The sequence below is a fragment of the Pristis pectinata genome, chromosome 6, assembly GCF_009764475.1.
Source record: "Pristis pectinata isolate sPriPec2 chromosome 6, sPriPec2.1.pri, whole genome shotgun sequence".
Classification (NCBI taxonomy): domain Eukaryota; kingdom Metazoa; phylum Chordata; class Chondrichthyes; order Rhinopristiformes; family Pristidae; genus Pristis; species Pristis pectinata.
Genome location: NC_067410.1, coordinates 90,523,778 through 90,548,638, shown reverse-complemented (window position 1 = coordinate 90,548,638; position 24,861 = coordinate 90,523,778). Strand labels below are relative to the sequence as shown.

Below are 24,861 nucleotides of genomic sequence, written 5' to 3'. Positions count from 1 at the left end.
TTCATACACAGGAAAAGTTGAAATGACTAAATTCTTAGATGGAGTTTCCATTTTAATTATAAATGACATTGAAACACAACAATAGTTTACATGAATAAAATCAATGTGTTTGTAGATGCAACCTTGGTTTAAAATATACATTTAAAATGTAATATATATAAATTCCTTAAAAACATGTCAAGTGACAATTATCAAACTTCTACATCCATTCAAGAAAGGTGGAATGAAGCATTATAACTTCTGCACTAATTCTTTAGATTATAGGTTTTCATACCAGCATAAACTTCAAACTACTGTACAGATCAAAGCTCTGTTTTTAAGTAGCACTGTATCTACTTGCATTATATTTTAAGTAGATACAATGCTACTTAAAAACAGAGCTTTAATCTGTACAGTACATCTGATCTTTAAAATCTGTCTCAATCTATTTAAGATCTATCCAGGATGGATGGTTTGTTATTATTTATTCATATTTAAGTCAAATTCAGAGAACAAAAAAACCCACACATTGTTAGTCTTGATCCTTTAGCACGGGCACAAATTAAAACAAGTTTGGAGCATGATAAAGGGGAAGAGTGTTACCAAAATCTAAATTTTTGCAGACCAATTCACCTTGATAAATATAATTATTTACTATCATTTGTTAAATCCACACAACATAAAGGTTCAGTATTAAAAATGATACTCTTTATACTGCAACAAACAACTAAATAGGCCAGACTGAGCTGACAATCAGCTGAAGAATCCATAGGAAACCATCTGTCAGCCATTTAGGCCTTGTCACTGTTAAGACTTTTGCACAATATCAAAGTCTGAGGCAAGTTGGAAGTCATTTGTCAGTGCCTCCACCATTGGACTCATCAATGCACTTTGCATCTGGCCCCTCAGCTTTCTGCCAGTGATGGGACCACTGTTACCATTCACTTAGATTAAAAATGATACTAAATGACAACAGCAATAAATTAAATGAATAAAATCAATGTACTTGTAGATCAACTTCCAGAAAAAAGTAAATGCAGGACAGTGAGTAAATTCACTTTATTTAATTATTTTAATTGTTAAAAATAATCTTTATATTTTTAAGGTCTATTTGAACAGTTTATTTTAAATGTTTCTGATTTCAGAATTATAAATAATCTAAAAGCTTTAGATCAATGAGCTGCCTCTCGGTTGCAGAGGGTCAGTTTGTCTGACCCTACTCATTGGGGAAAAAGTCCAGGTACACAGACTTACTTAAATATTTTAAATTATTATTTGAAGGTTTTTTTCTTGAGTATTTTTACTTTTAGAAACATTCATTACTTTTTAATTATTTCATTGACATTTTGTATGAACAAGATATTCAGAAGCATTCAAAGTTCTTAACAGGTTTTACTCCTAGCTAAACCAATGTGTGAGACTTACCAGCATATCAAAGTTTCTTTTTTTAGCTGTTTAGTTGCTCAGTTGCTCTGGCCTACACATATGACGACATTACATCAAACAAGATGCTGCCAGAAGGAAGGCCTCACCATCAGCAAGTTGATACCAGTGATCAACAAAAGGGAAATATTTACCATGCAAATCGGAAGCCCTTGAACGAGCAGCAAATTCTGCCCACGAAGTTCTCATGAGGCATCGACTCTAATTTTATAATGGCAAGCTGCCAAAATGAATACTATACCAATCATGCAGATGTGGAAATATAAAACTGGTGACTATTCTACACCATCATCTTAAGCCATAAAATTCAATTGGTTTCGATATTTTTTAAAATCCAGAATCTCAGTAGGTTTTGATATTTAAATTTTACAGCTATGAAGAGATTAAGAGATTATTACTTTTCAAAGGATGTAGAACAGCATCAGCATGTAAATCAATAAAACAAAAAAAAAGGTGAATCTATATGAACATTTCCTGGCGATTCATTTTTTAATTAATTTTTAACCTTGATTTAATATACAGAGGGAGTATAAAAATAAGTTCAAAGGCAGAATACAAGGTTAATGGCAGGACTCTTAGCAGTGTGGAGGAACAGAGGGATCTTGGGGTCCACGTCCATAAATCCCTCAAGGTTGCCACTCAGGTCGATAGGGTTGTTAAGAAGGTGTAGGGAGTGTTGGTCTTCATTAGTCGGGGTACTGAGTTCAAGAGCCGCGAGGTGATGTTGCAGCTCTGTAGAGCTCTGGTTAGACCACACTTGGAGTATTTTGTTCAGTTCTGGTCGCCTCATTATAGGAAAGAAGTGGAAGCTTTAGAGGGGTGCAGAAGAGACTTACCAGGACGCTCCCTGGATTGGAGAGCATGTCTTATGAGGATAGGTTGAGCGAGCTAGGGCTTTTCTCTCTGGAGTGAAGTACAATGAGAGATGACCTGATAGAGGTGTACAAGATGAAAAGAGGCAAAGATTGAGTGGACAAAGACTTTCTCCCAGGGGAAGAATGGCTAACATGTGGGAAAATAATTTTAAGGTGATTGGAGCAAGGTATAAGGGGGATGTCAGAGTAAGTACTTTTTACACAGAGTTGTGGGTGCATGGAACACACTGCCGGCAGTGATAGTGGAGGCAGATGCATTAGAGACATTTAAAAGACTCTCAGATAAACACATGAATAATAGAAAAATAGGGGGCTATGTGGGAGGGAGGGTTAGATAGATCTTAGAGCAGGATAAGATGTCGGCACAACATTGTGAGCCGAAGGGCTTGTACTGTGCTGTAGTGTTCTATATCACAGTAAATTTTAGCAAATTAAACATTCAAGAAATTTGAGAAACAAAATAATTGTCTCTTTCACACATTCATACAATAAATGTATAGTTGCTAAATTACGCATCATAATGGCTCAAATCATACTTTGAAATATTGCTCTACTGTACTTTCTGGCAATACTTCAGAGTTCATACTTTGATGCTATGAAATAAAAAGGGGGAAATACGTGATTCATTGATAAAATCATTTTTTAAGAGGATTATGATTAAGTTTTGTCTAAAAGTTATTCCTCTTCCTCTTTTTAAAACCCCAGTATGAACAATTGGGTTTGTATGATTGACTCCTCACACCAAATTATCTTCCCCTAGATACCAATATACTAACTGTCAAGGAGCTCTCTCGCAGCATAAACTGTCAAAATACTTACATTGTACTGACGCAAACAATATTTTAATTTATTTAGTGCTGCTGTACGGTCATCTCCCCAAACCACCAGCTTAGCAATCATTGGATCATAATGCACAGAAACTTCATCACCTGAATAAAAACAGAAATACATGAAAATCTATATATAAAGAAAAAACATTATTTAAAATAGACTTACAAGATTCTATAATGAAGACAGTGCTGGAAATATTCAGGTCAGGGAGTATTTGTGTGTAAATAGATTATATTATCTGCGTATTTCCAACACCTTGTCTGACTCCAGTTTCAATTCTTGTAAAAGCATCTGGTACAGGCGTTGACAGATGCAGCAAAGGGCCTGCTCCTGGCATAAAGTTATTGTTTGGATCTTCAGCATAAATTCTTGCTTCAAATGCATGACCTTTGACAGAGAGCTCTTCCTGCGACATAGGAAGCTTTTCGCCAGCAGCGACCTAAAGGTTATCAAAAGATAAATCAATCTGTTATTCCATAGGCAGAATTATTAGTTTCCTACATACAACTATCCATTACAAGTAAGCAAAAGCCTCTGGCAGCAAGCAGTGCCTCTGTGCAACTTGAAGTGCACATTAAAGATCAAATGTCCACATAGAATTCCTTTCAGCAATTTCTGTCACTTTCTTCAAGATCTAGTAGTGTAGTGACCATAGTGTCATCTTGCAATCTAGAGATGATGTCAACTCAATTTAATTGTGGTAGTTTGTAAAAACTGCAAATTCACTGTTTAAAAATTCAACAATTTCATTTAATGCACTACAGGGAAGTGAACTTGCCACCTTTACCTAGTCAGGGTCACCAGTGTCTCCAAATGCATAGTATGTGTTTCTCACTCAGTGGTTTCTGAATTGACTTAAAACTACCCAGTTATAAAACAATTGCAATCAATGAAGGTCACCCTCATCTTTCCTCACATATGCACATCACAACAACTCATACAAAACATGGAAATGAATACCCATCATTCTTACATTTAAAAAAAAGATGTACTAATTTGAATACAAAATTTTATCTTGCATTCAATTTCTGCCCTAAATTTAAATTGAATTAAATTTGTAGTAGAAATTCACAGAAATTCAAATCAGCAATGTTGAATTTAATACAAACAGTACACGTTTCAGCATGGAGTAGGAAGATCACAATTTGCAAATATGACAAACTTAATTTTGCAGTTCTGACTTCTATTCCATGTTACAGGGTTAAAATGATAACATTTAAGGTTATTTTACATCAATTTAATAGTCACCTTTAAAGTGGCGTAAAAATGTAAACTACGTTCTTTAGCTTGTTTTATGGTATACAGAAATTGCTACTTTGCAATTTCTCATAAAAAATTAGTCTACATCCACACACAACTATTTTATTCATTACACAAGTAAAAAATGTTTTGTTTGGCATTGACACAATTGAACAGTTGTCAAAGCTTTCCCTTAGTTAAATAACACAAAATGAATGAACATGAGATACCATTGTGACACTTCCAAAGGTATGTTTTGTGATGAAGAGATGCAAAAAAATACACCCTGAAGCAATCTGCACTGGATAGTTCTCATTATCAGCTTCTGTGAAGCATGTTACCAAAATGGTTCATGGAGAATTGCATTTGCTGTTACTGCTTGATACTGTATAAGCATGCAATTTGCTAATCCAGTCTTTTTCTTTCGTCTAAATCTTCAAGGTGTTATGACGTCTTTGAATATTTGATACCACCATATCAATGGCTGATTAAATGGTATAAAGAATTGTGCATGACATTATATTGAGAAGTCTTTGCCTACAAAACAACAGTGAAACTAGAAACCTTTAGATATTTTAGAGCATGTCCAGGTTCATTGATCTAGCCATGATTTAAGACCAAAACATTTGACTATCATTCCCCTCAGCTTTCCTGTAGTCTTGACCTTTAGGTTTAAGCCCAATAGAATGTACACCCAGGGGACCATCTGTTCTCACCTACCCGAAGCTGCCATTCAACAAGGTCAGTTCCTGTTATCATCTCAGTGACTGGATGCTCCACCTGCAGTCTCGTGTTCATCTCCATGAAATAAAAATTATGCTGAGAATCCATGATGAATTCCACTGTCCCTGTAAATGAAAAATAATGATTAAAGTGCATTTCCACACAATTTAATATTTGATTTTGACCACCGTTGGCAAAAGAGGTACATGGCTTTCATTAGGTCTTATTCATCATTCTAATCAGTATTTTGTAGACAATTCACTGCAAGCTGCAAAATAACACAACATTTTTAGTTTACTTAGATTCACATTTGCATGAGCATGGCAATAATCATTATCTTCCACAATTAAGACAATACCAGTTTGCAGAAATGTGTGAAGCAAGCAGAACATCTCCTACGAAACAAGGCTTGAAAAGTAGGGAAATTGAGAAGAACATTAAAGAAATTTATTTTTAAGGAATGTATTAAGAGATACTGTAAGTTAGGAGCAGAAACACTTTCATTTGATATTGTTTGTTTTACATTAATATTTTCCTCAAAAAGAAACTGAAAAGCTAGGGTTTGTATTATGTTTAAAACAAAACCTTATCAAACACACAAATGATAAGGAGAAGATACATCAAAGGGAACAATGTTGACTAATGTAATTCTATGTCATCAATTAATTTAATTGTTGAATGCAGGTTCACATAGAGAAATGTATAAATGAGATTATTTAGAAAATGAATTGAACAAAATTTTTATCTGACTCATTTAGTACACTTACTATTTAGCTGCATAACTAAATAAAGTAAACTTAAAATCTCCAGGACTATGAAGTGCTGTTAAACACGTACAGCAAATCCCCGCAAAATGTTTTTGTTGGGAACTATCCAAGAATTGAGAGACAGTGAGAACATTTGGCGTGATTTCATTATTACACAGGATACCATGTCTATTACATTCTGTCAAGGAGTGCATTGCATGAATGAAACTTTAAGATAAAAGCAGAAAATGCTAGAATGTTCAGATAAAGGGTCTTCAACCTGAAATGTTAACTCTCATTTCCCTTCCATAGAACAATACAGCACAATACAGGCCCTTCGGCCCTCCATGTTGTGCCAACCTTCAAACCACTCCTAAGACTATCTAACCCCTTCCTCCAACATATCCCTCTATCTTAAATTCCTCCATATGCTTATCTATAGAACCACAAATGGTTTCTACCTCACTGAATGTTTCCAGCATTTTCTTGTTTTATAGCAGGTTTTCAGTGTCTGCTGCTTTTTGACTTTTATTTAATCCAGAGTAAACTTGTTCATTTAGTCAAAATACATTTTGCAGGTTGTATTTTTAGAGTAAATAAAACATTTCAATTTCCCTTTCGTGTAAAATTATATGTGAAAACAGTCACCGTGGTTATACATTGAGATTTTTCTTTAATTTTTTTGTACTATTTCTGAAACATGGAGGAAATTTTCATAAAAGAAATAGGAGATGAATTTTGAAAAGAGAATTAAGTACAATTTAACTTCCAACATTCAAAAACCACCACAAATAAACTCACCACCAGAAGTGGTATACTCCTGATCCAATTTACAAATATCACTGATAAATAGGTATAACCTTCAAACATACAAGAGTCCATTAATTTTAAAGCTTTAAAAATTAGGTGTCTTAACTTGCGTGACCACAATTTTGATACTCGCTTGTTGCAAATGTGTCTTCAATGGAAGTTAAAACATGGGTGGCATTACTGACCTGGATAGGGAGAATTAAATAGTGGAAGCAATGCACATTCTAAAATATTTTCACCAGTTATATGCATTATACAGCTAAGATTCCCTGCTAATACTAAAACAATCATTACTGAAAAATTATGATAAAGTCAAGCTTTTGTGTACAACAATGTGCACTCCATTCTGACAACAGTAAAGGTGAAAACATATTACATTGGGCACAGGTGTCAACCTTGATGTCTTTCCACAACCTAGGCACAATGATGTCAATCTTGGAGATCTAAACAGGGTGATGATTCCAAAAAGAAGGAAATTTTACTTTTGTCTCCATGGTTATGAGGCCCTGGAGAAAAGAATGTTATAGTACCACACTGCTTAATCTTGATTTCAACACACTTAAGGGCCTCCAAGAGTGCATTTGGAAATTGGATCATTAAGGGTAGAGGGTTCAAGGAGCAGTAACCACAGCAGTAGCACTTGCATAAAAGGACTAAGGGCTTCTAATGGAGATGGAACTTGGATGCTGATGCCAGGTTGCACATCAGAAGGTAGAGTTTTACAAGAATTTTAGCCAGGAGAGCAAAAAAAAAGGCAGCAGGGGTTCCAAGACCTGGAATAATACTCCAATGGGTGGCACAGTGGTGTAGCCAGGGAGTTAGTTACTGATATTTAAACTTGTATGGTTCACTGGTATTCCAGACTGCATTTAAAAATTATTTACCTTCAACTTTGAATCTGATGCCCCTATTTATATATTTTTTTAAAAATATTCTGCCACATAAACAGCATTGACTAAACAGTCAAACAGAAGGGAATTCAAGAGCTACATTTATCTCCCACATCTTTCATTTTTGCATTAATGTTATATGGAATTGCAAATGACAGCACAGCCAGAATAAAATCTCTTATTTATCCAGCAACTTTAAGGGTCATGAACCAGTCAAGATGATATCTAGTAAGCTACAAAAAGACAAAGCAGGACAGCTAATCAAACACTTGGCCAAAGAGATGGGGTATTTCAAAAAAAGGACAGAGGAGATATTACTAAGCTGAAGTGGGCCATCTTGATTATGGAGGGGATGATACAAGCCCAGAAGTAGTAGCTAGATATTATCTGCATTCTTAAATAGGACTTCCTGCTTCCATTCAGCAGGTTTCATCATCCTTGCTGCCAGTTTCCACCCTCCTCTCACTTTCACATGATGAATCTGAATGTTCCAATCCTTTTCTTGATCTATCTCCATCATACATGATAGCCCAGGCACCAATATTGTTTACAACCCCACAGACAGCCACAGCTGTTTTGACTACACCTCCTCCCACCTGGTTGCAGTAAGGACTCCATAGCTTTCTCCCAGTTTTGCTGGCCCTGTTACATGTCTTCATACTTACGCCTTTCACAACTGTGCTTCTGAGATGACTTCCTGTCACCTTAACAGTGCCTTCTCTCCAGCAATGTTGATAGGGTTCTCCACTGTGTCTGTTCCATTTACTGTACTTCTGTTCCAATGCTCTTGCTCTTCCTCATTGGTGCAGAATGACACCAGCAAGGTTTGGGGAGCAGAGTTTTGATGACATCTACGTGGACTCTATATTCCTTCCAGTTAAGCAAGAGACTGATCAGTGTAGTAACCTTCAGTGTTTACTTACCAGCTCCAACATAATTAACAGCTTTAGCAGCCTGGACTGCAGCTTCACCAAGTCTTCTCCTCACCTCAGGACTAATTCCAGGCTACAATTTTAAAACAGCAAATGTGAGAAAAAGACTTTGTATGTTCCATTCACATTGACACTTAAAAAGAAACAATATACTCTCAGGCTTTACTTTAACAAAAGTTCAAACACAGGTACAACAGTACAACAGAAAATCATAAAACTTAAGATGCTGTTTCCTGGAAACATTAACTCTTATTTCTCCTTCCACAAATTCTGCGTTATCTGGTAGATTATGTTTTTATTTTAAAATAGTGTAGTACTATTCTTCTGAACTAGTAATGCAGAGGCCTAACCTAATAACCCAGTAGAGCTGAGCTCAAATTACCATGGGAGCTTGAGAATTTGAATAGTATTTAACAAGAAAACTGAAAATAAATAAATACTAACATTAAAACTGACCATGAAACAAATTCATGGGGCTACATATGTTTGCAGTACCACATCAACATAACTGACTGCATTCTGTAAAGACTTAGCAACCCATTGGGTTGCAGGAAACCACTCAGCTGTTCAAGAAACAACCTTCTCCAGAAGCACTGCAATCTTCTTAGCGCATGTAGGTATTTATAATACATCTATGCTGGCCTTTCCAGCAACGTTAACATTGCAAGAATACACTTAAAAAAAACTTTAGCTATTATGAATTATTTCAAAAAATATTATTTTAAGATCCAGAAACTCATGAATTTCAATAGGAGCATTAGTATAATTTCTGTATAATGAATAATTTCTGTATAAAGCATCCATAAAAAAAACATTTGTACTTAAAAGCAAATTAGAGAACTAGCATTGTCATTTTTAAAACATTTATTTCTGAGGATGTAGTTCTTTCAAAAGGTGTGTTTTTCTTCACTGATTCAATTTACCACACCCAGGATTTGCAGAAAAAGGAATGCAGATTGATGACCAATCACAAGCCTGCAGTTGAGACTATTCTGTGGGGATTTATGCAAGTGAACCATGAAGATTGTACCTTCCACTTCTCCTTCCTTCAACGGGGAAGCAACTGGTTTCTCCCAAGGGCTCAACAACATTCCATAGAACTTTTTTTTTCCCATTTGTAAGAATTCTGCAGAAATTATACAAAATTGCACCAAGAAAAACGTGAGCTGGTCAGAACTGCTGAGCACTGACTGCAGCAGTGACTCTCATGTTTGATTAGTGCACAAAAAAACTTAGCTATAGTCAAGAGATTTAAACAGAACAAATAAAGTCCAAAATACTGAACATGCTTAGAGAAAAAAAAATCATGAGAGCACCAGTTGTAAACAGAAGGAAATGTATGTACTTGAGGTCTGTGTCTAGTTCCAGAATTCCATTCAATGGGAGGAAAAGGATTGCTTACTGAACATGCAGAAGATTGTACAATATGTTACAGAAAAAAAAATTAAAACAGAATCATTCTTTAAGTCTCTTTAAAACATAAAGGCTATCATTAGGATGAAATTTCTACTTTGTGGGATATCAATGAATTGAGCCAAAGTAGAAGACAAATTGACTGCAGTTTTCAGAATTGTGTTTTTCCCCTCAAGTTCCTGGTCACTCAGAACCATCTTGTTGAACATAAAATCAGGAATAAACCAGTGCAACATGATATAAAAGTTAAAATGTCACTTTAAAAATATTCCTTGATATATTTAAGAGTGATAACTTGGTGCAATTTGAATAATACAGCAAAATTTGAGTTTATCACAAAGAAATTAAATAGTTGCCTATGTCACAAGTAACTCATTTCTACATAACTGAAAATATGTAAACAAAAATCTAGAAGGAACAACATGCGAGTTTTACTGGTGTACATTTATCCATATTTTAAACATCTGAAACACCCCTTTAAGTACCTCTGTGCCCAAAACAAATCCTAATCTTAAACACCTCCTCCAAAGTCTGCAAAGGGGCATAATTAGTGCAAGCTCCCAATGGTGATTACCTCAACTCAGGCTTGGCTAGTTCCACAGACAGGGCCATATTGTTTTTTTTACATGAGTGAGAAAGATTCCAACAACACTGTTTCATTTAATATTATCTGTGCTTAAAATGTAATGAACTTTTCACATTGGTTTGGCTGATTTTGAATTGAATTCCACTGGAAAAAAATACAATGCAGTCTAACAGAAATTCCAGCCCGTGATTTGTAAACTACTCAGACAGAAATTTCCATTTACAGAAATAATTTACCCCAGGTGCTTCTTCAATGATTTTTTGATGTCTCCTTTGTACACTGCAGTCTCTTTCAAACAAATAAACAGCATTGCCATACTGGTCCCCAAACACCTGTACTTCTACATGTCTACAGCAAACAGAAAACAAAATTCTATTAGCCACCAAAACGTGATAGTTCCTGCACAATCACATATACCCAACTTCTCCTTTTACTAAAATTTAAAGTGAACAGTACTGAACAATTATGCCATGCACAATTTTGAAATTTCATTCAAAGGTGGTAAACAAATGTATAATTTCTAAATGGAAGCCATATACCTTGGATTTTCTACAAACTTTTCCAGCAACATAATATCATCATTGAAGGACTTCTGTGCTTCTCTTCGTGCAGATTCCAGTTGTTCGAGGAACTCGGCCTTTGTCTGAGCAATGCGCATACCCTGAAGATAAATATAAAACCTTCATTCAAAAAATAAATCTGGCGTTGTAAAACACATTTCACCACTTGTGTAGTGTATTTTCAGTTTTACTTCTTCAATTAAATGGGTGCTCTCCCCTAAATGTGGCACAAGCAGGTAATTTCCCACTCATAAATCACCAATGACACATGAATGAATGAAACAGGTGCAACGTTAACCCAAACAGAACATGACTTAACACCACAAGAAATAAGACTAGACAATTCAGTAATACAATTCAGCAATTCAGTCACAAACCAGCAACAAAAGAAACACACTGAGCATGATTCAGTGTTAAAAACTATTTTATTAATCACTACTTATGATAATACGTAAAATAAAAGTTAAAAAAAAAGTGTTAGTATGTTAGAATTCAAGAATGTTAAACCTCGAACGTTAACCCCAAAACTAAACTCGTCATGTGTGTGTGTGTGACAAAGTCCAAAACTCCCAGTTCCTGAATGGTTCTTAAAGTTCAGTTCCGCAAGCCATAAGGTGAAACATGAGCAAGGGCTTCTTCAACAACCACCGTTGTCTGAAGATAAGATGTAGATGTAGAAAAACATAGAGAGAGTACATACGAAATCCAAATGTTCCAGGATGGAACCCAAACGACACTTCAGTGTTTACTCGGTAGTGACTTCCTCACCCCGAAAAGCATCCGAATCGTGGTCGTCCACACACAAATACCTGTTTCCTTCTACAGGTCAGCAACAAAGTGAACTCCACCGGATTACTTCCAACTTCCATACATGGATTTCAGTGGCAAACACAGTTATTGTTTCTCATCCATCGATAGAGAAAACAAGCAGGCTGGTGTCTCTCTCCCTTCTCTCTCTCTCTCCTTCTTCTTCTTCTGCCTTCTTCAACAACGTCATTACGTCCTTTATCTTCTATTGACGTAAGCACGCCCCACACACACATACACACACACTCTCTATCTTAAAGGGACTTTCACTGAGTCCGTAACACCTCCCACCTAAAAAAAAAATTTTCCCAAGAAAATTTTAACCGCGCATACAGTTAGTAATGTTAATAATTATCATTCAGTGAAACAAAACCCTCTGATACATACGAACGGAATTCCTTTCTCACCTCCTCCAACTTTTCCGCTTTTCCCTCTTGCAAGGACTGGTCTTTAACAGCATCTCCTAAACCTTTTTGATTTTTAATTGCCTAAAAGCAAGCATTGGGCCCAGCTTCCTTCCTTTTCTTCAAAAGGGCACAATTAGATATCACGTGGCCAGGTTTCCTACAGTAATAACAAGTACGCTCAACAGGTTTCTCCAGCCCTGGCTTTTCTTCATCTTTTCCTTTTTGATTACCTCCCAATTTAATCTCTGGTTTACCTGGATTGTCTTTGTAACTCTTTTGAAAGGTTTTAGGTTGTCCCCATTTGGATTTATGGGTTAAAGCATAATCATCTGCCAACCTAGCAGTTTCTTGTAAAGATTCCACTGCCTTTTCATTTAAATATGTTGTTAATTCAGCTGGAACACATCTTTTAAAGTCCTCCACCAGTATCAATTCTGTCAACTTATCATAATCCCCATCTACATTTTTAGCCAGGCACCATCGTTCAAAACATATTCTCTTTCCATTGGCAAATTCCATATAAGTCTGATCTGCAGATTTCCTCAAGTCTCTGAATTTTCGTCTATAAGCCTCAGGGACCAATTCATAGGCCTTCAAAATAGCTTGTTTTACCTTGGTATAATCAGCTGCATCCTCAACAGACAAAGCAGAATAAGCTTTTTGAGCTTTACCCTTAATCACACTCTGTACCATAAGAGCCCATCCTTTCCTTGGCCAGTTTGAACTCACAGCAACCTTTTCAAAATGTTGGAAATACTGATCAACCTGATCTTCTTCAAACGGAGGGACTAATCGAACCCCCCTGCTGGCTGAAAAACCATCATCAGAATCAGATTCCGAACTCCGACGCTTCATTTGTAACTCATGCTGCCTCTGTTTTTCCTTCTCCTCTGCCTCAAACTTTAACTGAATTAGTTCCCGTTCCCGTTGGTCTAGGGGTATGATTCTCGCTTGGGGTGCGAGAGGTCCCGGGTTCAAATCCCGGACGAGCCCCCAATTTTGTCACAAACCAGCAACAAAAGAAACACACTGAGCATGATTCAGTGTTAAAAACTATTTTATTAATCACTACTTATGATAATACGTAAAATAAAAGTTAAAAAAAAATGTTAGTATGTTAGAATTCAAGAATGTTAAACCTCGAACGTTAACCCCAAAACTAAACTCGTCGTGTGTGTGTGTGTGACAAAGTCCAAAACTCCCAGTTCCTGAATGGTTCTTAAAGTTCAGTTCCGCAAGCCATAAGGTGAGACATGAGCAAGGGCTTCTTCAACAACCACCGTTGTCTGAAGATAAGATGTAGATGTAGAAAAACATAGAGAGAGTACATACGAAATCCAAATGTTCCAGGATGGAACCCAAACGACACTTCAGTGTTTACTCGGTAGTGACTTCCTCACCCCGAAAAGCATCTGAATCGTGGTCGTCCACACACAAATACCTGTTTCCTTCTACAGGTCAGCAACAAAGTGAACTCCACCGGATTACTTCCAACTTCCATACATGGATTTCAGTGGCAAACACAGTTATTGTTTCTCATCCATCGATAGAGAAAACAAGCAGGCTGGTGTCTCTCTCCCTTCTCTCTCTCTCTCCTTCTTCTTCTTCTGCCTTCTTCAACAACGTCATTACGTCCTTTATCTTCTATTGACGTAAGCACGCCCCACACACACATACACACACACTCTCTATCTTAAAGGGACTTTCACTGAGTCCGTAACAGTGCTCTCCCCTAAATGTGGCACAAGCAGGTAATTTCCCACTCATAAATCACCAATGACACATGAATGAATGAAACAGGTGCAACGTTAACCCAAACAGAACATGACTTAACACCACAAGAAATAAGACTAGACAATTCAGTAATACCTCATTGCACAAACATGTTTTTCACTTTGTGCAATAAACTTTGCAGGAGTTAAATGTATCTAGTGCCGAGCAGCAGAGCTTAATACTTGCTACAAGTTTGATGCTCAATATTCCAAGCTCTGGTGGGTACAAATATATTAATTCCAAGAAATGAAATCAAACTCTCAAAACCTATACATGGTCTTTTACCATCTGCCTAAGATTACTATGGTTAATAAGAATGAAGGAAACTTCATTTCATCTAACTAATTATTCTATTGAGGCCTGTACTGAAGCATCCAATTCCCTTTTGAATCATCACAGAGATTTTGTCTCTACTCTTTAGATTACCGTAACTCTTTATATACAGAATTGCTTCGAGATATAAATCCTAACTTGCCTTTTATCAGTTTGTATTTATGTTCTGTTGTCTTGCAGTTGCAGCTTTAACTCAAAATACTGCTCTAGAATAATCTCTATTGAGCATTTTAAGAAGTTTATTTCAAGACAGAAAGGGTTATGTTTTATGTCATTACTCACCCTTCACATACAAGAGAACTCTGTACTGTTTCAGTGAGGGACCAAAACTGAATGCAATATTCAGATTCAGCATGGCCAGTTTAGATTTTTATATCTGTACCTCAGAATCCTGCCTGATGATTTCGAGTGATTAAACACAGTTAAGTGCCAAGTTTATGACTCTCTCAGATTGTTTTCTCCTCTCTGTAGTTCCAACACCATTCATTATGTTTTCAATTTCTATCTTCAAAACTGTGCTGAACTGGATCATAGTTCTAACTAAATGAAAACATTGTCTAAGAAGTAAAGAAACATGATATAAAACGATGCCCCAACTTCAATAATATGAAGTCTTGTGCTGGAGGACCATGAGAAGGAGTTTAAAATTCACAATGTTTTCTTTTGAATTTTTAGCATTTGGTTTCTGCAGAACCTATTAGGTATACAAAGAATAAACAGAAATGGCACACTGTAGATTTCTTATGTAAAAAAATCCTTCATTTCTAAAGAAAACACAAAATGATAGTTGAATACAGAGAAAAGTAGTCACATGGTTTTCAAGTACATGTCTGAAGCAAACCCCCCTTTCCACTTCGCCGTTCATAAGTGCTGAAGTCTTATTTAAAGGATTAAAAAAACTTATCTAGATATTAAATTGCAGGTAATCAATGCAAATACATCTACAACATAAACCTGTCTGATATCAACTGTTACTCTTGCGACAATAGGAAACACTTCACAACTGCAATACACAGAATATATGCACAAAGCAGATAGCAGTAGGCAACTCCAACTCTAATAGTGAACCTGAGTCTAGACTGAAGACAAATTGATGAAAATCTAATGAATAATTTTGCCAAACTAAATATAATAGCTTTTCATAAATTATCATTGAAAGTAACTATAGGGGTATGGTAGCATTGTGGGTAAGTTATTGGAATAGCATCCAGAGGTTTGGATGATTGAGACGCACATGTTCATATTGAGTTCATAGCTTCAGAAATTAAAATAAATCTAAAATAAAAAAATACTTAAGTTTCACTAAAAGCAACTATGAAACTGTCACACAGTCATAAAAACCCATCCACTGCAGGGAAGGATACATGCAACCATAATCCAGTCTGGTCTGTGTGTCACTGCAGACCTACCAATGTAAATGACCCTGACTTGCCCCCTGGAATTGTGCAGAAAGCCATTTGGTTCATGAGCAAAATAGCACAGTCCAGCCAATGACAAGCACATTCTCTTCATAAATAGATTTTAAAGTTGCATTTATTGCATTTTCAGCATTTGCAGCATATGCAGTCCAAATCAAGCCTGAAATATTAGTTAGTCTTCCCATTCATACAAGTTGAGAACGTCTTACCTTGCCACCTCCCCCCCGAACCGCTTTTATCATCACAGGATAGCCAATTCGATTGGCTTCCTCCATTAAGCGTTGATCAGATTGATTATCACCATGATAACCTTCAACTATAGGCACTCCAGCAGCTGACATTATGGCCTTTGATGTACTAAATTAAAATTATAAAAAGGAAAATTGTTTTATACATTACATCTCAATGAAGACTTCTCAGTTCCTTTTAATTCAAAAATAATTTTAAATAATGGCATGTTACATAGTATTTTCACTGTGAGGAGCATTGGGTAGAGCAGTGAGGTAGCCTCACCTCAAATTATCCTTTCAACTTTTCCTTACATTCATATTTTATGCTCATCCAGATAAGAAACATTATTGCTGAAGAAAAAAATTCTTCTCATTTATAGCCTCCCCAAATCAGCAACAAGCATTTTTAGGTCATAGTGTGACCACAGTTTTTTCCTAACTCAAAAACCATCACCCTGTCCCAATATCTGAGGAGTGTCCTGATGATATCAAGGGGATCTTTCTACCTTTCACATCAGTACAACCTGTGGTCTCTCCCCCGACTGCTGAATCAGGTAAAATCTGGTTCGGATATAGAGCCACTTCATTTTCATTCATTTATGGGATGTCAGCATCTTAGGAACGTAGTAGTGCATCACTTCTTGAGCTGCTGTAGCCTTTGTTGTGAATGTATTCCCATGGCGTTTTTAGGTCAGGAGTTTCAGAACTTTGACCCAGCAACACTGAAGAGCAATATATTTCCAAGATGAGTTGATGTGCAACCTAGAAGAAAACTTGGAAGTAGGAATGGTTTCCATATGGCTGCTGCCCATGTCCTTCTAGGAGGGAGCAGTCTTAATTTTTGGGAAATGCAGTCAAGGAAGCTAAAAATTGAATTGAGCACTTCAATTGTTAGCAAGCATCCTCATTTCTGATCAAATGCTGAAGGGGAGGTCACTGATGAAGTAGCTGGGCCTATGACATTACCTTGAGGAACTCCTACAGCAATGCCCTTCAGCTGAGATGACAATCCTCCAACAACCACTACTGTCTTCTTTTGTGCATGGTATGGCTTCAGCCAGTGGATTCCTACTGACTTTCAATTTTAATGAAACTCTGATGCAACACTCAATAGAATTCAGCTCAGGTTCTTTCACCTCCTCTCTGGAACTCAGAAGTTTGAGCTAAGTCAAGTTAGTGGCAAGTTACTGCCACTTGACTGACCAATAATAGTTACTTCCCTCAGTTTACTAAAATAGTGGAATGATGGGGTACTTATTAGTCTGATCAGATTTGTTCTACAAATTGTCAACAGAGCATACGTTGGCAATTTTCCACTTTATCAGCTTGGCTGGTGATTCAGTTAGTCTGTCACGCAAACCTCCTACATCACAGAAGGAAATTAGTCAGTACCTAATGACTTTGTTATATGCAGTGTATTCAATCATTTCATGTGAAGTGGATCCAATTGACTGAAGACAGACTTCTGTGATGGCAATAACTTCAGGAGGAATACAAGATGGATAATCTACTTAACACTTCTAGCTGAAGATGATTGCAAACACTTCAGCCTTTTCTTTGACACTCGTGTTGGGCTCATTGAGCATGGTAAAGCTCATGTGGCGTCCTCACCACATTAGTTGTTCAACAGTCCACTACGAGTGCATGTGGTAGGACTGCAGAACTCGGAACTGATTCATTGGTTGTAACATGACTTAGTACACATCCAACCCTCTGTTGTAGCTTCAACAAATTAATATCTTATTCATAGATGCATCTGTTATGCTGCTGGCACACTCTTTTAATGTTCTTCATTGAAGGAGGACTGATCCCCTGTCTAGAAAGAGGGATATGTTGAGCCTTAAGGTGATATATTGGAACATAACTCTGGTGCTGCTGACGATCCTGAGTACTCAATGGGTACCCAATTTTGAGCTGCTAGATTGGATCAGAATCCATCTCATTTGGCATAGTAATAGTTCCTAAAACTAAACAGTATCTAATTCTCTGTGCACATTAAGTTCTATGTTGCCACGATCTTGATCTGAATCCAACCTACTTCAGTAGTAAAAGAAAATCTCTGTTGGCTGAAAGAGTTCCATGCAGAATTACTTTATGCACCCACAGCACAAAGCTTCACAGATTACAATCAGAATGACAGAGGTCTCAACCAACTGAATTTTGCTGGTTTTATGTTTCCCCAATCAGTACATCCTTCTGTTCTTTTTCCCCTCTCAGGAACTAACTCAGTTACACTGACATGCATGTTATTTGCTTCAACTACTCCCTGTGGTGGCAAGTTCCAAATTCTCATAACTCTGCAAGTGAATAAAGGTTTGTTCTGAATTTCTTACTGGATGTCTTCAGGATGATCTTGGACCTATGACTCCTCTTTTTGGACTGAACTTACACAGAAACCAAGAAAGGGGAACTTCTGCAGCCAGCTAGTAACTGACTTTGGCACGAGCAACAGTGAGTGAACTTTTGATAATCTCCATTCGGAGATTCATTTGGAGCATTATCAGCTGTTGCAGCAGGAGGCGCTCTTCTAGACACAAGGAATATAATCTAAAACAAGGACAAAATCAGGTTAGGCCAAATTTACCTGTATTCTAAATTGATTTGGGTGCCAATGCTTAAAATGCACGGGAATAGAAAATTGTTCAGTTTTGCAGCAGACACAGAATCCAAATCTCAAAAGTTATAGTTAAATGGTATTAAAGAGAAAATGTTGGGAACTGTTAAATCAGTTTCTTTTTTCGTAAATATGGTTAGATATTTAAAATCTTTCCAATGTCAAAACAAACGGTGGACAGCAATAAATATCTATCTGCCCATACTACATCCATTTCATTTGCTATAAAATACAATGTAATAAACATCAATTATTGTTCCCCCATTACATAAATTTCATTGCATCTTATTCTTACTTTTATTCAAACAATGTTACATAGAAACTTCTGAAAAAAATTGTAAGGTATCACTTGGGTGCCAATGCTGTTGTCCTAATCACTTGAAGAAACACATGAATAGATGAATTTATTACCTCTTGATTCCCATATCCCTAATAGCCGTGGAAGGAGGGCCAATAAAAATGATGCCCTCTTTTTTACACCATTCTGCAAACTCTGTGTTTTCAGAAAGGAATCCATAGCCTGGGTGGATGGCCTACAAGAAATGATTCACAAATCAGCAAAGTCATATCACAACAGCAAAATTGTGTTAAGGTTCAGAACTAGCATTTTTAAAAATTCACCATTAAACAAACATTTTTAAATATTGAGAATTTATGAGCTTGAAAAGTTATATCAATCGATAAGCTGGCAGAACAGCTTGTGAAGAAGAATGGGCCATTCAGACTCCTGTGCCATTCAATAAAGAATGGCTAATGTATAAAGCAATTCCATTCACCGAAACCTGTCGATCTACTGTAAATCTATTGCATAGACTGTCGATCTACTCTAAATCTATTGCAAATACTATAATACAAAGACACATCGGTCATATAATGGAAGGCCGTAAGGGTTGAATTTCAATTAACAGAATCTTTGTCCTCAAAAATCACTCAGACTTGAGGAAAAATGATCTTACAGATACTTTAAATATCTGTAATGCAGCTTAAAGGTAAATTGGTTTATTATCGTCACATTGGTATTGGTATATTATTGTCACTTGTACTGAGGTACAGTGAAAAACTTGTCTTACAAACCGATCTCACAGGTCAATTCATTACACATGTACCGAGGTGCAGCGAAAAACCTCATTTTGCATGCCATCTATACAGATCATTTCATTATATCCGTGCATTGAGGTAGTACAAGGGAAAAAAATAACAGAATGTAGAATAAAGTGTTATAGTTACAGAGAAAGTGCAGTGCAGGCAGACAATAAGGCGGAAGGCCATGATGAGGTAGGTTGTGAGGTCAAGAGTCCATCTTATTGTACTAAGGAACTGTTCAATAGTCTTATAACAGCAGGATAGAAGCTGTCCTTGAGCCTGGTGGTACGTGCTTTCAGGCTTTTGTACCTTCTGCCCGATGAGAGGGCAGAGAAGAGAGACTGTCTGGGGTAGGTGGGATCTTTGATTGTGTTGGCTGCTTTACCGAGGCAGCAAGAAGTGTAGATAAGAGTCCATGGAGGTGAAGCTGGTTTCCATGATGTGCTGAGCTGTGTCCACGACTCTCTGCAGTTTCTTGCGGTCTCGGGTAGAGCAGTTGCCATTCTAAGCCGTGATGCATCGGATAGGATGCTTCCTATGGTGCATCTATAAAAATTGGAGAGGGTCAAATTTCTTTAGTCTCCTGAGAAAGTAGAGGTGCCGGGAACACACTATCAGGGGAGGTGGTAGAAGCAGATATGATAGCAACGCTTAAGAGTTGTTTTGACAGACACAAGAACAGGTAGGGAATAGAGGGATATGGACCATGTGTAAGCAGATGGAATTAATCAGATTGGCATCATGGTCAGTGCAAACATGGTAGGCCAAAAGGACTGTTCCTGTGCAGTACTCTTCAATGTTCTATGTTCTAAAGGAAGGAATAAATGAATTTCACACATTCCTTCTCAACTGTAACCAAAACAGAATTCAACAAGATTACCTGTGCTTCTGTTAGCTTGGCTACTTGAATGATCTTTTCCATATTTAGGTAGCTCTGCTGTGAGGCTGCAGGACCTATATGGTAGGCTTCATCGGCCTAATGAATAATAAAAAATCATATGCAGTAAAATATCCATAGTACATTCTGTTCTAATCACTATTGTTTCTGATTTGCCCAAACATGTTAGAGCAATAATTTCTACGCCATCATTTAACACTTGATAGTGAACCATTCTGGCAAAAATAGTTCCAATTTTTTTTTCTTAACAAATGCATTGAAGTAGAAATGACCAATAGTCAATTTACATGAACTCTTAAAAACACAAATTGTCAAAGCGTTAAAAAAAATAAAAATTAATTAAAACTACTGGAGCCTTCTTAGGTTTTGGTTTCTTCCCAGGTTCTCTTGCCTCAGTCAAAGAAAGCATATCCAATAACAATAACCCATACTGCAGAATTAGGGAATAAAAGATGTGCATGTACTTGAGTCCACCATATTTTTACAGCTCGTGTAAAGCCAAAGGCAACCATACAAGATGACTGATTGTTAAAAACTAACTATTGCTGTAATAAACACTAATATTATTCATCTCTTTGCATTGATTGCTTGACTGAAAATATATAATGGCATAATTAAACATATTACTTAAACCAGGTACAGAGTCAAAAGAGACGTGGAACAAATGAAATTCTAAATGACCAATCTGATGAAGTATCATACTTACAGCATTTCATTTTATACTCTCAAGTGCCTGGATCATTAGAAGGATCATGTGCTAACGGAAAATGTCATAGATTATTATATTTTAATTTATTCTTACTGTGGTCCATATTGGATATTCAAAATTATTCTGATTATAAAATGATGGGGAAAAAAAAACAAACAGTAAAATATACCCAAATTTGAAAGGCAACATTCTGAATGTTGTCATTCTGTAATGGGTTTCAGCATACAATTCTCACCAGAAACTAAAAATTGATAAATTCTATGTGTCCAAAAATCTACATCCCTGAGTTCTGACACAGTTGACTATGGAGATAATCAATGCTCTGCTTATCACCTTCCCAAATTCTATAGATTCTGACATTGTTCCTGTGCATTGAAGGGTAGTAAATGTGACCCCACTAATAAAGAGAGGAAGAAAGCAGGGAACTATTGACCTGTTGGCCCAACATTAGTGGTAGGATAAATGCTGGAATCTACCATGAAAGATATAACAACAGAACATGGTGAAAAAAATAGGACTGAGTAGAGTTAGTGTGGATTTATGTATGGAAAATCATGTTTGACTAACTTACAGAGGAGTTCTTTGAGAACATGACTAGTAGAATTGGAAAAGGGGAAGGAGCAGATGTGGTGTATTTGGGAGGTCCCAGACAAAAGGCTGGTCAACAAGGTTAGAGATACAGAGTTGAGAGGTAATATACTGGCAGGCACTGGGAATTGGTTATTGGACAGAAAGCAAAGAGTGGGAATAAAAGGATCTTTTTTCAGGTTGGTAGCCTGTGACTAATGGCGTATTGTAGCTATTCACAATCTATATCAATGACTTGGCTCAGAGGACCAAATGTTATATTTCCATGCTTGCTGAACTATTTTGGGATTGTGAGTAGGGTGGAGGCTTCAAAAAAAAAGCTTCAATAGGTTATGGACAAGCTGAATGAGTAGACAAGAACATGGAAGATATGAAGTTATCTACTCTGCTGCACAAACAGAAAAGCAGAGTATTTTTTAAGTGACGGTCGATTGGGTGAAGAGATCTAGGTGTCCTTGTACAAAAGTCACTGAAAGCCAATGTGCAGGTACAACAAGTGGATAGGAAGGCACATGGTGTGTTGGCCTTTATTCTGAAAGGTTTTGAGTATATGAGTAAAGATGCCTCACCACAATAATATAATGCCTTAGTAGGAACCTATTTGGAGTACTGAGGTCTCCTTACCTAAAGGAGGTTATATTTACCACAGAGAGGAATTGAGGGTTTTGGGCAACTGGCACAGAAGAGGAGTTGGGGCCAGCATAGCTCAGCTGTGATCATGTACTGAATGGTGGGGAAGACATGAGGGCCTGGTGGCCTACTGCTGCTCCTATTTTCTTGTGTACTTGTGAGGGACTGTAGCGAAGATGCACTGCACTGGTTCCAGTTATGATGAATTTGCCATATGACTGAGTAGGCTAGGCATGTATTGTCTAGACTTTAGTTGGATGAGAGGAGATTTCATTGAAACTTACACAATTATTACATGGCTTCATAGGCTAAATGCAGGGAGAATATTTCCCCTCACTGAAGGGTCCAGAACTAGGGGTTACATTCAGAATAGGGAGTTAACCATTTGGGTTTGAGGTGTGCAGTAGAACAAAGGGACCTGGGAATACAGATCCATAGTTGCTTGAAAGTGGCATCACCAGTAGACAGGATCGTAAAGAGAGCATTTGGCACTTTGGCCTTCATAAATCAGGGCATTGAATATAGTAGATGGGATGCTGAAGTTGTGCAAGATGTTGGTGAGGCCAAATTTAGTGTATTGTGTGCAGTTTTGGTCACCTACATACAGGAAAAATATCAATAAGCTTGAAAAAGTGCAGAGAAAATTTACAAGGATGTTGCCAGGACTTGAGGACATGAGTTATAGGGAAAGGTTGAATAGGTCAGGACTTTATTCCCTGGAGCACAGGAGAATGAGGGGAGATCTTATAGAGGTATACAAAGTTATGAGGGGTACAGATAAGGTGAATGCATGCAGGCTTTTTCCCCTCTGGTTGGGTGAGACTAGAACTAGAGGACATAGGTTTAGGGTGAAAGGCGAAATATATAAGGAGAATCTGAGGGGAAACTTCTTCACTCAGAGGGAGGTGAGAGTGTGGAACGAGCTGCCAGCAGAAGTGGTAGATGTGGGTTTAATTGTAACATTCAAGAGACGTTTGGATAGGTACATGGATGGGAGGGGTTTGGAGGGATATGGTCCAGGTGCAGGTAGATGGGATTAGGCAGAAGATCAGGTCGGCATGGACTAGATGGTCCGAAGGGCCTGTTTCTGTGCTATCGTACTCTATGACTCTATGAGGAGAAATTTTTTCAGAGGGTGAAGAACCTTTGGAATTTTTACCCTGTAGGGCTGTGAAGTCTCAGTCACAGAATTCATTCAAAACAGCGACTGATTGATTTTTAGCTATTAAGGGAATCAAGGGATATGTGGATAGAACAGGAAAATGGCACTGAAGATCTGTCAGGATCTTAGTAAATGGCGCAGCAGGTTTGAAGGCTAAATGGTCTATTCCTACTCCCATTTGCTTTTGAATTTAAACAACAGAAATAAGCATGAGTGATTTACCCATTACCAACGCTTGTCATGTTTTAATTTCTCCTGTTTATAGTTGGTTGTTTATATCACAAGCCACCAGTCATAAAGCTTAACCAAGGATTAAGGAGTAGTGGGCAGGTCATCCAGGCGAGACACACGATATAACTGTAAGATATAAAATATTTCTTTGGGTGGGTTCGGCATGGGAGTAGAAGGGAGGTAAGGATTCCAGCTCATGAAACGCAATATCTAATACCATAACCAGGAGTACCTCATGCCATCAGTTGTACATGATAGAAAATAATTCTGGTAAGAATATTCAGCTTCTGTGTGGCTACAGAAACATGCTGGCTACTCATTATACTATTGACTAAGTTCAATGTGAACCATTTAATGGACTGAGTTGTAAGAGTCCATTTTGAACCTTCATTAATGTTGAATTTTAAACCCCTCTTTCTCCCAGCAATGAGATTCTTCACTCTGACGAGCAAATGTAACTTCATTTCATTGGATTAATCCATAATAAGAATAATCGTATACATGAAGAGCATCTTCATGCTATGTTTGTTCAAATATCATGACTTACCATTGAGACATGCATGGAATTCTTGTCTGCTTCACTGTAAACAGCCACAGAACGAACTCCCATTTTCTTTGCTGTCCTCATTACCCTGCAGGCAATCTCACCTCGATTTGCAATAAGAACTTTCTCAATTCTGCAACTGCCTGTTTAACAAATTAAGGATCTATTTACTTTCAAGGAAGTTTGTTGTATAGAATTCATAAATATATTGAAAATAGATATAAAACTATTCAGAAAAAGATCATTTTCCTTCCGGACTTAGCTTTGGCTAGCTAGAACAAATAATGGCATCGTCCTGAATCCAAATGTTCATGAACGACAAGTGACAGATTACAATTCAACCTCAGAATTTATTTCACAACAATCACCTACAATTTCTATGAAGAAAGCAATAAATACTGGCATCA

General features: G+C 37.1%; 1 protein-coding gene across 1 annotated transcript in view; it reads right to left on the bottom strand.

Moving 5' to 3' along the window:
• mccc1 (methylcrotonyl-CoA carboxylase subunit) overlaps positions 1–24,861 on the bottom strand; it is a 53,451-nt gene that overhangs the window by 17,497 nt on the left and 11,093 nt on the right. Inside the window, exons 3-12 of the mRNA XM_052017761.1 lie at positions 24,458–24,597; positions 20,573–20,668; positions 19,021–19,142; positions 15,975–16,122; positions 11,007–11,128; positions 10,704–10,815; positions 8,460–8,541; positions 5,088–5,215; positions 3,384–3,567; positions 3,117–3,226 (exon numbers count right to left, since the gene is read on the bottom strand). Of these exons, the coding sequence (XP_051873721.1) occupies positions 3,117–3,226; positions 3,384–3,567; positions 5,088–5,215; positions 8,460–8,541; positions 10,704–10,815; positions 11,007–11,128; positions 15,975–16,122; positions 19,021–19,142; positions 20,573–20,668; positions 24,458–24,597 (1,244 nt within the window). The remainder of the gene's footprint in view (positions 1–3,116; positions 3,227–3,383; positions 3,568–5,087; positions 5,216–8,459; positions 8,542–10,703; positions 10,816–11,006; positions 11,129–15,974; positions 16,123–19,020; positions 19,143–20,572; positions 20,669–24,457; positions 24,598–24,861) is intronic.